At 34.7% G+C, this 14,127-nt stretch overlaps 1 protein-coding gene across 2 annotated transcripts in view; it reads right to left on the bottom strand.

The window, feature by feature from the left end:
• The window catches only part of PDCD6IP (programmed cell death 6 interacting protein), a 74,652-nt gene that overhangs the window by 5,808 nt on the left and 54,717 nt on the right, over positions 1 to 14,127 (bottom strand). For both annotated transcript variants that reach the window (XM_023214686.3, XM_023214687.3), the window contains exons 13-15: positions 10,856 to 11,104; positions 9,589 to 9,723; positions 8,359 to 8,453 (exon numbers count right to left, since the gene is read on the bottom strand). In XM_023214686.3, the coding sequence (XP_023070454.1) occupies positions 8,359 to 8,453; positions 9,589 to 9,723; positions 10,856 to 11,104 (479 nt within the window). The remainder of the gene's footprint in view (positions 1 to 8,358; positions 8,454 to 9,588; positions 9,724 to 10,855; positions 11,105 to 14,127) is intronic.

Below are 14,127 nucleotides of genomic sequence, written 5' to 3'. Positions count from 1 at the left end.
GATTCCAAACAATGATGGTATTTTAAAATATACTGCATTTCAAATTAGTACAGCGACTATGGAAAACAGTATGGAGGTCCCTCAAAAAACTAAAACTAGATCTACCATATGATCCAGCAATCCCACTGCTGGGTATATATCCAAAAGAAAGGATATCCATATACTGAAGAGATACCTATATTCCCCTGTCTGTTGCAGCACTTCCAACACTCAAGATATGAATGCAACCTAAGTGTCCACCAGCAGATAAATGGAAAAAGTATAGTATATATATGCAACGGAATATTATTCAGCCATAAAAAAATGAAATTCTGTCATTTGCAGCAACATGGATGGAACTGGAGGACATTACGTTAAGCGAAATAAGCCAGGCACAGACATGTTCTCATTCGTATGTGTGAGCTAAAAACAAGGAGATAGAGAGTAGAATGATGGTTACTAGAGTCAAGGAAGAGTAGGGGGTGGGGATGAAGAGAGGCTGGATAATGGGTACAAAAATACAGTCAGATAGAATAAATAAGTTCTAGTGTTTAACAGCACCATAGGGTGATGATAGTTAATGATAGTTTATTGCGTATTTCAAAATAGCTAGAAGATTTGGAATGTTCCCAACACAAAGAAACGGTAAATGTTTGAGATGATGAATATCCTAATTACCCCGATTTGATTATTATACATTGTATTCATGTATCAAAATATCATGTGCCCCACAAATATGTGAATATCCTAATTACCCTGATTTGATTATTACACATTGTATTCATGATCAAAGTATCACATGTACCCCATAATATGTACAATTATTTATCAATATAACAAAAACTGAAAAAAATAAAATATACTACATTTCTATTCTTGACTAGAATCTAAATCCTCTTTCTTCCTACTGTTCAATAAAATGACGTTGTATCTTTTTTCTATTTCTGAAGACTAGGGGAAAAAAGTAAACATTTTCAGAAATCACAGTTACAGCTAGAGTAAGAAACACGTCCAACTGGGCACGTAATCCTGAAAGACTGCCCACCCTCTAATAAAAGGTAGTCCCTGGATTTAAAAAACTCCTAACATCATCTATCTAAAAGTTATCAGAAAACTACAATGACTCATAGTTATGTAGCCAGTGTTTTAATCACTTTATCAGTGTTTATACAAAATAAAACAGGTGAAAAAGCTAACCTTTTATGCAAACCATTATGCAAATTTCTAGATAAAAACTTTCTGAAGATATTCAAAGAAATGTGGCATTGAGATATTTTATGTTAAAAGATAACACATGACCTGTCACTAAGGTAAACTCATGAAAGACATATTGCTGAAAATACTCTTACAATTTAGTACTAAAAATTAGAAAATTTTGTCTCCTCTAACAGCAATTTGAAATTCATCCCAAAATCACACTAAACAATACCTAAGGTAAAATGCACTCCATGTAATACATGACGTCAATCATCTTTTCACTGCACTGATTAATGTACACAGAGAAGTAAATATGACGTGTCCCAAAATGTCTGAGACAGTACCTTTTGCCCTGATTTAACAAATAACAGCAAAGCCCCACATTGTCCGCATCCCAACTTCCCTCTCAAGAAGGGCCCCAATCACTCCAGACATAAAGAAAACTAGTATACATTCATCAAAAAAAAAAAAAAAAAAACACTTCTTAATACAAGTAAATAACTGCTTATTGTTTATTAATAAGTTTTTAATATCAAAATTCTAAAAGGTCAGATTTGGAAATATCTAAAATACATACATATATTATAAAGCTTTAACACAATACCTTTTTTCCTTTGATGAACTCTAGAGATAGTTGCAGTAAATAACACACTTATAGGGCAAATGATAGTTTCCTAGTCACTTACAAAAGATATAAATCAATGCTATTAAATAAAACCAATAATGTAAAAGAGCAAAAAGATATAAAATAAAATGCCACCAGTATTCCTATGCCCAACAATCTGACAATGGTTTTCAAACCATTAGTAAAAAGAAAGTAAAGCTCAGAGTAAAACACTCATTCTTCTTAAACTCTTTAAATTTCTGATGAAAGATTTCAATGAAAACAGAAATTAAAAAGCAAAGCCTCCAGCTAATAAGCATAAAAAAAGGACATATTAGTCATCAGGAAAATGAAAATTAAACTCATACAATGAGAGATAATACTACAAACCCAGCAGAATAGCTAAGGGCAAAAATGTGGAGCAACCAGAACTCTCATATATTGCTAGGAGGAATATAAGTTAGTACAATCGTGTTGGAAAACTATTTGAAATATCAACTAAGCATACACATACCCTTTGACCTAGATATATACCCAACAGCACTGCATATAACATGCTCACCAAAAGCATGTACTGTCTAATACAGTAACCACTAGCCACATATAGCTATCAAACATCTGAAATGTGGCTAGTCTGAATTGAGATGTGTTGTAAGTATAAAATACACATTAAACTGGGCACGGTGGCTCATGCCTGTAATCCCAGCACTTTGGGAGGCCAAGGCAGGTGGATCACAAGGTCACGAGTTCAAGATCAGCCTGGCCAAGATGGTGAAACCTCATCTCTACTAAAAATACAAAAATTAGCCGGGCTTGGTGGTGGGTGCTTGTAAACCCAGCTACTCGGGAGGCTGAGACAGAGAACTGCTTGAACCCAGGAGGCGGAGGTTGCAGTGAGCCGAGGTCATACCACTGCACTCCAGCCTAAGCAACAGAGCAAGACTCTATCTCACCCCCCCAAAAAAAAAAAACACACACACACACATTAGATTTCTAAGACTTAGTATGAAAAACAGTAAACTATCTCTCATTTATAATTTTACACTGATTATATGTTAAAATGATAATACTTTGGATATACTGGGTTAAATGAAATACTGAAATTAATTTCACCTGTTTTTTAACTATGGCTACTAAAAATTTTACATTTTCCATTGCATATGTCACTGCATAGTACTTCACCATATAGATATAGTTTTATTTAATTAACCAGAACCAGACATTTGACTTGTTTCTATATTTTTACTGCTACCAGCAATATTGGACAGCAGTGATTTACAACATTCATGCCAGCACTATTTATAAAAGCTCAAAACCAGCAACTACTCAAAATATTCAACAGAATAACTTGTATATTCACATAAAATATATACAGAATTGAGAATAAAAGATCTACAAATACAAACAACTTATACTGATGAATCTCACAAATATAATGTAGAATAAAAGCCAGTCATAGAAGAAAGAGTACATAATATTTGATTCTATTTATATGCAATGCAACAACAGGAGAAAGTAATCTATGTTCTCTCACAAGTTAGGATAGTGGTTGCCCTGGAAGAGAAAGATAAAGAAAGACTGACTGGGTGGATGCATTAACAATGCGTTTAGGGTGCTGAGAATTTTCTGTGTACTGATCTAAGTGCTGGTTGCCTGGGTGTACTCAGTTTGTGAACATTCAACAAGATATACACTTATGTATACTTTTCCAGTATAACAGATTTCAAAGTATTTTGGCCTTGAGTATTAACAATGACTAACAAAATAAACTCTCAGATATTCAAAAGCTAATATTATTATATGGCCTACTTTTCCATCTTTCATTCACCTTTCCATCACTGAGCTGAAAATATTTGACAAGTGTATATAATAAATATACACACAAATAGCAACAAACCTGATTTTTAAATTAGATATATGAATTATAAAATATTTAAAATGACAATATTCCAATCTTTCTTCCTTAGAATATCCAGAGCTTCTTTGTGCATAAACAAGTCAATTTCTATGTTTATTATTTTCTTCCTTTTTACACAAAGCATACTCTATACACTGTTCTGCGTCTTTTTACCGTACCTATCTTGAAGATCTTTCCATATCAGTAAATTGAAAACATCCTGTTTTTTAAAATAGCTGCACAGCATTTCACTATACAAGTATAGCTTTATTTCAGCAGCCCTGGTCACTTTATTTGTTTCTACTTTTTTACTGCTATTTGCAATGCAGAAATGAATAAGCTCATAAATATGTCATTTCTAGCATATTCTAACATATCCTCAGAATAGATTCCCCAAACAGCTGGATTAAAGGATGTTTGCGTTAGTAGTCTTACTCTTTACAGCTAAACTGCCCAACACAAGGATTACACCATTGTGTATTCTCATGGCAATATATAAAATCTATTTCTCCAACATGTGACAACAAAGCATTTTATCAAACTTTTGGATTCTTGCCAATCTGAAAAATATTATTTCAGACTAATTTTAATTTGTATTTTATAATGAATGAGGGCATTCTTTTGTTTTATTTCATTTATTTAAGAGCCATTTATATTTCCTTATCTGCAAAATTCTGTTTGCGTCTTTTCCTCAGTTTTCTATTGAGTTTTCTTCTCATTGATTTCTAGGAGTTCTTTTCTAAATAAAGTAAATTAGCCTTTTGCCTGTGAATAAGTTTCAAATATTGGATTCCCAATTTGACTCTGTTTACCATATTTCTGTGAGGAACTTATTCTTTTCTTTTTTTTAATACCTTCTGGAATTTAAGTAGGAGTTATTAGATGCTGCCCATCCCAGCTTTATTAAGGAATTCTCCATTCTATTTTACACCTTACATATCATTTACAAATTTCAAGTATGGTCCACTCACAACTTACTTTGGTATAAAGATAACTTTTATTTTCTAAATGGCTGGGCAGTTGTCCACAACCTCTTCTGGTTGGTTGAAGATCTTTTACACTAAATTCACATATGTATTTGAATCTATTTCTATTTTCTATTCTGTCTTTGTCTAATCATGTACCAGCACCACTGTGTTTTAATTAAAGACGGTATTATATACCTTAATATCTGGTAGAACTAGTATCCCTTCACTATTCTTTTTACTATTTTCCTGGCTGACCTTGTTTCCTTTTCTACTTGAACTTTAGGATCAACTTGTCTAATTCCAAATGAAAAGCTGCTGACATTTTTAATCAAAAGTATGTTGAATGCATATGTTTATTTCTTTATTTATGTTTGTCATTAGAGATAGGGTCTCACTGTTGCCCAGACTGGAGTACAGTGGCTATTTACAGGTACGATCATAGCGCACTACAACCTAGAACTCTAGGGCTCAAACCATCCTCCCACTTCAATCTCCCAAGTAGCTGGGACTAGAAGTGCATGCCATCACACCCGGTTGATGCATAAGTTAACTTAGAATTGACATCTTTATAAAGTTGAGTCATCCTATCCAAGAACATGTTTTTTAACTTGCTCTTCTTTTGTGTCCTTGAAATAGTGTTTTCTTCACATAGATCTCAAATATTATAAACTTATATTTTATCTTTTTTGTTGCTATTTTAAGCAGGTCTCTTCCTCCATCTTATCTTCTATAGGTTTATTTACATGAAAGTCACTGATTTCTACAAATTATATTTCTGATCAACAACTTCAGTAATAATTATTTTATTATTTGCAGAGTTTTGGGGTTTTCTTGGGTTTTCAAGTACTTGTACAATCATGTCTGTAAATAGTGCTAGTTTTACTTCTTCCTTTCCAATTTTTTAATTTCTCTCTCATGTGATTGCCTTGGCTGGTACTGCAGTACAGTATTTAAAAATAGTGCTGATAGTGGCATTTGTTTTCTGTTCTTGACTTGAGAGGGAACTCTTTATAGTGCTTCTCCATTAATCACTATACTGAGTTTTGGGCAGAAATATATACACACACATACATATATATATTTTCATGTTATGGAAGCATCTATCTTCTATCTATTCTTATTTTACTGAGTATCAGAACACTCATTTTCTCAAATGCTTCTGCCTCATCTATTAAAACAAACCAGTGATCCTTCCTTTAATATGAAAACACTGAATACTGAATACTGGAACAAACGCCCCCCTCCCCTTGGTCGATAAATCTTTTTTAACATCCTGGTGACTATTACTGGCAAATACTTTATTTAGGACTTTTGCATCCATATTCATAATTGAAACTGGTCTGTAGACTGTTTTGTATTAATTTTTGTTAGATTTTTTATCATTAAGACTCATATGGAGAATACTCATCTTTTTTTAGGCTGTGGGGGTGGCTCACATCTGTAATCCCGATCACCTGAGGTCAGGAGTTCAAGACCAGCCTGGCCAACATGGTGAAACACTGTCTCTACTAAAAATACAAAAATTAGCCAGGCGTGGTGGTGCACACCTGTAATGCCAGCTACTCGGGAAGCTGAGGCAGGAGAATTGCTTGAATCCAGGAGGCGGAGGTTGCAGTGAGACAAGATTGCATGATTGCACTCCAGCCTGGGTGACAGAGCAAAACTCCGTCTAAAAAAAAAAAAAACCTTTTTTTTAAACATTTAGAAAATTTTTAAAACATTCTATTTATTTGCTTTTTAGAGGTTTAGTAGAAATATTCTAGAAGCAACTGACCTGCTCTTTCTTAGAAGAAAATGGTAACTTCTCTCATAAACATGAGCAGAGAGGTGAATGAACACAAACATGTTCTCTGTTCATGAATATGAACAGAGACATGAATAAAGATCTAGTTGCCTGAAAGGGTCATCAGTATAAGACTCTTTCAGCTCTTTATATTTATTACTAATGAATACAAACTTTGGGATCAACTTGTCTAATTCCAAATGAAAAGCTGCTGACAGTTTTAATCAAAAGTATGTTGAATGCATATGTTTATTTCTTTATTTACGATGGTCTTTTATGTACCCAAAGTACAGTTTGGATATAAAATCTTTAGCTTGTATTTACTATATGATATAAAATCTTTAACTCATATTTACTATCCTTGAGATTAAAACAATCACTCCACTCTCTTCTAGCATACAGAGCTTTCAACCTAATTTTTTTTGCCTTTTTATAAATTGACTTGATTGTTTTGCCTGACTGCTAAAGGATTCTGCCATTATCTTTTAAGGCCAATAATTTACATGGCTCGAAGCTGACAATTCTTGATCATTTTTCCCTTCACTTACTTCAAGAAAATGTTCTTGAGTATCATTAAATAAGTGTTCTGTTTAGAGAACGTTAAATAACTGTTCTGTCTGGTTTTTCTTCTTTGAGAGAAATTCAATTTTGCATATATTAGGTCTTCTGTGCCCATCTTCTCTCTAATCCTTTGTAATTCTTTCTTGACTTTGATTTCATTTTAATTCCCTAATTTCTACTCTGCGTTCCTGTGTGTTCTTCAGCATTTATTCGCCTTTTGTGCTCCTTCCCATTTCATGACAGTTTTATTCTTCCCTTCTACTTCTTTCCTGAATTCTGACACCTCACATCTTATCACTTCCTGTTTTCTTACCAGAAATTCCTGCAGTTCTGGCATTTCTGCTCAAAGTGTTCCTTAGAGTGCTCACAGTCTCCAACCTTTTTGGCACCAGGGACCAGTTTCGTGGAAGACAATTTTTCCACAGGGGAGCGGGAGATGATTTCAGGATGAAACTGTCCCACCTCAGATCATCAGGCATTAGTCAGAGTCTCATAAGGAGCACACAACCTAGATCCCTTACATGGGCAGTTCGCAATAGTGTTTGCGCTCCTATGAGAATCTAATGCTATGATGGCTGATCTGACAGGAGGTGGGGCTCAAGCAATAATATTCGCCCAGCCACCTGCCTGCCTGCCACCCACCTCCTGCTGTGCAGCCCAGTTCCTAACAGGTCACGAACCAGTACCAGTCCATGGCCCCAGGACTGGGGACCCTGGCCTTAGAATGACGGCCTTCTTACATCTGTTGTTGTTGTTGTTGTTGTTGTTTTTGTTTAGTTCATGGTCAGATGTTTGCTCATAATTTTCATCTATTCTGTGGCAATATTATTTTGGTAAATGTTCTTCATCTATGAAGTTTCATTAAATTTTGTTAATGTTTTTTACCTTTTATCAGCACTGTGCTACTCTGTATTGATTACTCAGCAGAAAATGAGTTGTATGTTAACTGGCCCTGCTCTCTCGGCAGCCTCCTCCTGAAAGTGATTTTGCTGGTATTCTCTGAGCTATTCACGCTGTCTCCTCCATGTTCTATAGCTGTAGTTTTATGTAAAGAACCTATTTGCTACTTCAAAATAAATTGCTTCTATTTACTGGCACTTCCTGAGATCTGCCACCTGAACTGTTTTATCATTTCTGTGACCTCACTGTACTTCCTGTATCTAGAGTTTCTGCTTCTTTTCATCCTTTCATTCCCAGATTGTGCAGCTGTTTGCTTGTTGCTTTGTAAAATACTCGATCTAGTTCCTTCTTCCGGGAGAAAAAGGAGGGAAATTGCTATCTCATATTACCAAATTCACACCAAAAGTCTCTACATGATTTTTTAAAATAAAATTCTTTAAGTACAATTTGATACACAAAACAGACTTACTTTAAGAGTTCATCTCTTTCTGTCTTCCGCGCAAAAACTATATCACTGCATTTGTTCTGGAACCTGACCAGGATTTCAGTCAACTCATTGTAAAACTATAAGCAAAGAACAAATACAAGTCATGAACAAGAACAATTTTTTAATCCAGAGAGTAATGTGATCTAAAGCTAATTTGTCAATGAGAGTTAAAGCCGAAGAACTGAAATCTGCATGAGATACATTCATACAATTTACTAGGCCCAACAACTTAATATTAAATGTGATCCAAGATTTCTAAATAAAAATAAAATCATTTTTACAGAACATTATCATCAAAAATGTAACAAGTTAAAAGTTTCATGATCATGAAAATCTTCCTAATTCCTAAAGTCAATTACTTAATAACATTAAACCTATTTAAGTGGAAGGATTAGGTTTTCATATTCACTACAGAAATGCAAGCACACTTCAGAAACCCTTAAAAGAATTTCTAAAGGCTCTCTGGAGGGTTTTCTCAGCTTACCTATTTAAACAAAGCATTTTAAACCAAATTAAAACGGCATTTTACTATCCTATTTGGAAGGCTTTGCAGTATTTTCACCCTTTCTTCAGAGGGTTTTACATTTTACCTACTGTATTTGTATCGAGGTAACTTTATTCAGTGAGTATTATGAAGTTAAGTACCAAAAGGAATTATGCATCTGAAAAAACGTGAAAGTCACTGCTCCCTCAAAAACAAAGTAATTGGTAAAAAGAAATATAAGCAAATTCCCCAAACTTTTTAAAGGACAAGACAAGAAAGTACTTACGCATTTAGCAAGCCCTCTTGACGCTTGGGTAGGCCACAAGCCTGTCCTCAGCAAACCACCACACAGAATATAAAAGTCATGCCCCCCACCTTTTCCATCACAAATCAGTCCCCAAATGAGTCAATACTCCTGTCCTCTCAAAATTCATCAAATTAGTCAACTTCCTATCCCTTAAAAAGGTGTCACTGACATCTCTGCTAATTCCTGCTACCTCGAATATTTATACCCCTTTTCTGCCAGTTGAAATATGCAATCCCATGAAATGTTGCCACCTTCATTAAGCTTTCTCCCTCCTATAACAAACTTCGCAGAGGCAATAGCATTAAAGCTAAAATTCCAAGCAAAGAGTAATTTGGTTCAACTGGAAATACCATTTAACTTCCAAACTATACGTTCACATCTGTACTTGCCAGCTATGATTCCTTTTGCATATACTTCATACCTTTGTGCCCTCCTTCAAATTAGCTACAAGTTCAACAAAGTTGTCATATGCAGTAGCTAAATTCTTCAAAACTTCTTCTCTTAAGTTAGCTTCATTATTAGATTGTTTCATTTTCGAAAATTCCTGATGTGAGACCTTGTTAAAAGAAAGATTATGTATTTACATTTATTTATAAAAGTAATATAGCTCATAACATTTTTATTGATCTTTTCCAATTATGAAAATCGTATGTAATTAAATACATATCCAAAATTAATAGAATTACCTAGTATACTCTTTTGAAGTCTCATTATGCTTTAAATCTTTCTTAAGTAAAAATTTCAAAAATCCAATAGGAGTCAAAACAACCAATGACCATGGATTTCTATTAGTACATAACACTTGCAAAAAATATAACATGAAAATTATTTTACCTTTTGGAATATTTTATATCATATACAGATACAATATTTAGGAGTAGAAATATATGTTTAATTCTGCACGTTAACTATTAAAAGGGCAAAATTTCAAGTCTCTGTTAGTCCAAACTACCTATCTGTAAACACGAACACCAACTTCAAAATTCTCAACATATTTAGTTTGCATTATCTTTTAAAAAAATGACTGAAGTCTGTATGTATGTTAGCCATATAATTAAAGGAATCAATAATTCCAACTAATTTCGATTTTCCTCCTACATGGAAAAAAAACCAAAGCTATTAAAAACTTGGAACCATGAAAAATATCTGAAGTATCAAGCACTCCTAAGTAATATGCAACATTTTAGCCATAGAAATGACTTTGTTTCTGCAGGGAGTGGTGGCTCACGCCTGTAATCCCAGCACTTTGGGAGGCTGAGGCGTAAGGATCATGAGGTCAGGAGATCCAGACCCTCCTGGCTAACACGGTGAAACCCGGTTTCTACTAAAAATACAAAAAATTAACCAGGCATGGTGGCGGGCGCCAGAGGCTGAGGCAGGAGAATGGTGGGAACCCGGGAGGCAGAGCTTGCAGTGAGCCAAGATCGTGCCACTGCATTCCAGCCTAGGTGACAAAACGAGACTCGTCTCAAAAAAAAAAAAAGAAAAAAAAAGAAATGACTTTGTTTCATAGATATAAACAAAACTGATGTGCCAAGTTTAATTTTACAAAATATACATGTATTAAGTTCTACTCTTAACTACAGATATCCTCCAATGTCATTTTCCTAACTGAATATAGGTTTAGTCCAGACATATCTTTTCTGTAATTTTTAAAACATAGATCTTATTAAATATATGAATTTCACCTGAATATTTTTAAGAAGTCCCTCCTGTTTCTTTAGAGATTCTTGGACTTTAGTTGTAAGACCTCCATAGACTCGATCTAGTTCAGTAACAGAAAGAGCTTCTTCATTTATCACACCATCTTGAGCCAGAGCTGTCAAAAATTTGCTTGTCATGTCAAAATTCACAGATTTCAAGTCACTCTCCAGACCCTCTCTTTCCTTCTTTACTTCATCAAGATTTGACAATAAGGATTTTAAGACATTTACAACCTAAACAATAAAAAAGACACCTTAGTTTAACTGAAAAAAAAAAAAATTCAAAAAGGAAATAATATATAAAGGTTCATTCAGGCTAAGAGAGACATGGTTTCTCAGAGAGCCAAATATAAATTGAACGTCAGGTTTATATAGACAGACATTGTACCTTCAGTTGATTCAGATTAAAACAAAAGCAGCATTAATAACAATAGCAACAGCTACAATTTACTGAACTCTTATGTGTTAGGCACCATGCTACACACTTCAGAAATACAATTTTATGTATTCCTTACAATACCCCATGGGGTATATATATTTATGACCCCTATTCCAAAGACAGGGATAATGAGTCTCAGAAAAATTATGTGACACAATTATACAGCTACTAAGGGGTAGAGGTGAAATTTGAGACCTAAGTCTGACTAATTCCAAAACCAATCTCTTAGCCACTCTACACTATACTCCCTCCCGACCATGGCTGTGAAGCAGGCGAAGGTATGATTTTGTAGGTAAGTAGATATCCTATTTTGCCTAGAGAGACTGAGAGAGACATAGAGAAATAGAGGTGAACATAGAAATATAGACAGTTATGAAGCAAGCATGGTAGATGGAGAAAGAAACAGAAAAAGATACAGATATAAACCTATATACCACATCTATTTTATACACTGGGAGAGGAAGAAGGAAAGAGGGTTCTTGTGCCTCTCTTCAAATATCATTAAGAGTTTCAGGCCAGATGTAGAGGTTCGGGCCTGCAGTCCCAGCACTTCAGGAGGATCACCTGAGCCTAGGAGTTCTAGACCAGCCTAGGCAACAAAGTGAGACCCCATTTCTACATTTAAAAAAAAAAAAATTAGCTGGGCACAATGGTGTGCACCTGCAGTCACAGCTACTTCAGAGGCTGAGACAGGAGGATTGCTTCAGCCCAGGGGATCAAGGCTGCAGTGAGCCACGATCATGCCACTGCACTCCAGCCTGGGTGACAGAGAGAAACCTTGTCTCAAAACAAAACACAAAAACAAAACAGATTTCTCTCTTGTATTCAGTCAAGACACTCTCTGACCTATACCCACATGATTTATAAACACCCCTTCATATTAATAGTGTTCAAGCGCCTTCTAATGAGCACTTTCAAGTTGCCCCTTTCACTCATCTCTTCATACTTCGCTAGGACCACCACGAAAAACATCAACCCAATCTCCCTATTCTGCTTGCCCCAATGATGCTCATAGAAAGAAAACTGGAGGAAAGACAAAGGAAGAAGAGGGCATCATGAGCCCTGTCTCTACCCATCTTTCTCATTACCAGCAGCAATTCCAATTTCCATGGATCCCCCTACCAACTGCCTGTTTCTAAAAATTCCTATTCTACTCTTCCTTCCACAGTCTTAGTTAGCTCCTTGATAGGAATGTCCAATGTAACATCCCTTTGTGAAGACCAGAGACTTGAGGTTTCTTCTAAATGTAGGTGAATTTCCTTTTTGGCCTCATTTATACCCATATCTCCTAAATATCCTAATTTTAAAATGGAAGGAAGTGAAAGGAAGAGAAGGGGAAGGGAAAGGAAGAGAAGGGGGAGGGGGAGAAGAGAGGAAGGAATGGGGAAGGGAAGGAGAAAGGGAGTGAGAGAAAGAAGAGAGTACAGGGGAGAAGGCTGTGGAAAGAGAAACATGATTCCTAGAAAACATCAAACCATAGAAACTCTAAAAGGAAGAAGGAAGAGAAAGAATCATACCTGGGTGGATATGACAAAGTCTGTTTAAAGAAGACCTAGTAGAAGTTGATATTAGATGACGTGAATAAAAATTTTCTTCCAAGTGACTTCCAGGATATATTATTAAATGAAAAAAAAAAAGGGGGTACAAAAGCATATCTAGTATACTGCAATTTGAGTAAGAGAGAAGGAAAATCAGAAAATAAATATACACATATATAATATGTATATATGTATACATATATATGCATAATTTTGGGGCGGTTTTGTTTGTTGTTGTTCTTGCAAAAAGAAAATCAGTAAGGACAAACCAGAAACTAACAAATATGGTTACTTACAGGAAATATACAGGAAAGAAGTAGAACGAAAAGGAATGAAGCTTTCTGCACGTACCTTTTGAATCATGAACATTTACTCACTCAAAAAACAAGATTAAGTCAAAACTTGAATAAGGAAACAAATGAACTAATGGTCTATCAAAGTGAAACATAATTACATAGAAAAAACGTAATTACATGGGAAAAAAAAAAAACACTTCAACTCTGACCATACTCCCTTAGAGACTATAATGGACTTAGTTACTGTGCAATCAAGGACAGGTTACTACTTAGAAAATCCAATGTTCTCAACTGCAAAATGGGCATAATAGTACCTATGTCAGGACTGCTGTGAAGACTGAGATAATCTATATAAAGTGCTCAACATAACTTCTAACAAAGAGTAAGTATTCAATCACATTACCTAGATTAGGAAGAAAAGTTAACCGCAACTTCCATGGTATCTAACAAGATGGATACAGAAGCTTTCTAACCAGACTGATACAGAGGGCCAAACAGTTAACAAATCCTGTGATATTCAAAAATGCAATAATTCTAACTTTATGGGAAAAAAATGCCATTTCAAACAACCAATTTATGAACAAACTTGTGGACTACCACACAAAGATAGAGATCCCTTGTATTATGAACATCTTTTTAAAACACTTCATATGCAGTATACTAGTTTAACATAATTCAGATTATATGACACTGGCCTCATTTTAACAGAGTAAATGAAGTAGAAAATGAATTAAACTGCTTCCACAAATGACTAAGATAATAAGAAAATTACTGCCTACATTTTCTTATAAATTCAAATTTGAGGTTTAATATGTTATCAAAGTATATAAATAATTAGAATCCTAGGGTATTTATTTCTTACATACAGCTCCAGCCATCTTTCAACTGCAATTAAATGTATCCCTTTATTAAGTTAGGCTGCCAGTGATGATCATTCAAATACTTTTTGTTTTGGGTACCGTTCTAGATGCTATAGACACAACT

The sequence above is a fragment of the Piliocolobus tephrosceles genome, chromosome 2 (assembly GCF_002776525.5).
Source record: "Piliocolobus tephrosceles isolate RC106 chromosome 2, ASM277652v3, whole genome shotgun sequence".
Taxonomy (NCBI): domain Eukaryota; kingdom Metazoa; phylum Chordata; class Mammalia; order Primates; family Cercopithecidae; genus Piliocolobus; species Piliocolobus tephrosceles.
The sequence above is the reverse complement of the archived record's forward strand: the minus strand, read 5'-3'. Positions and strand labels throughout refer to the sequence as shown.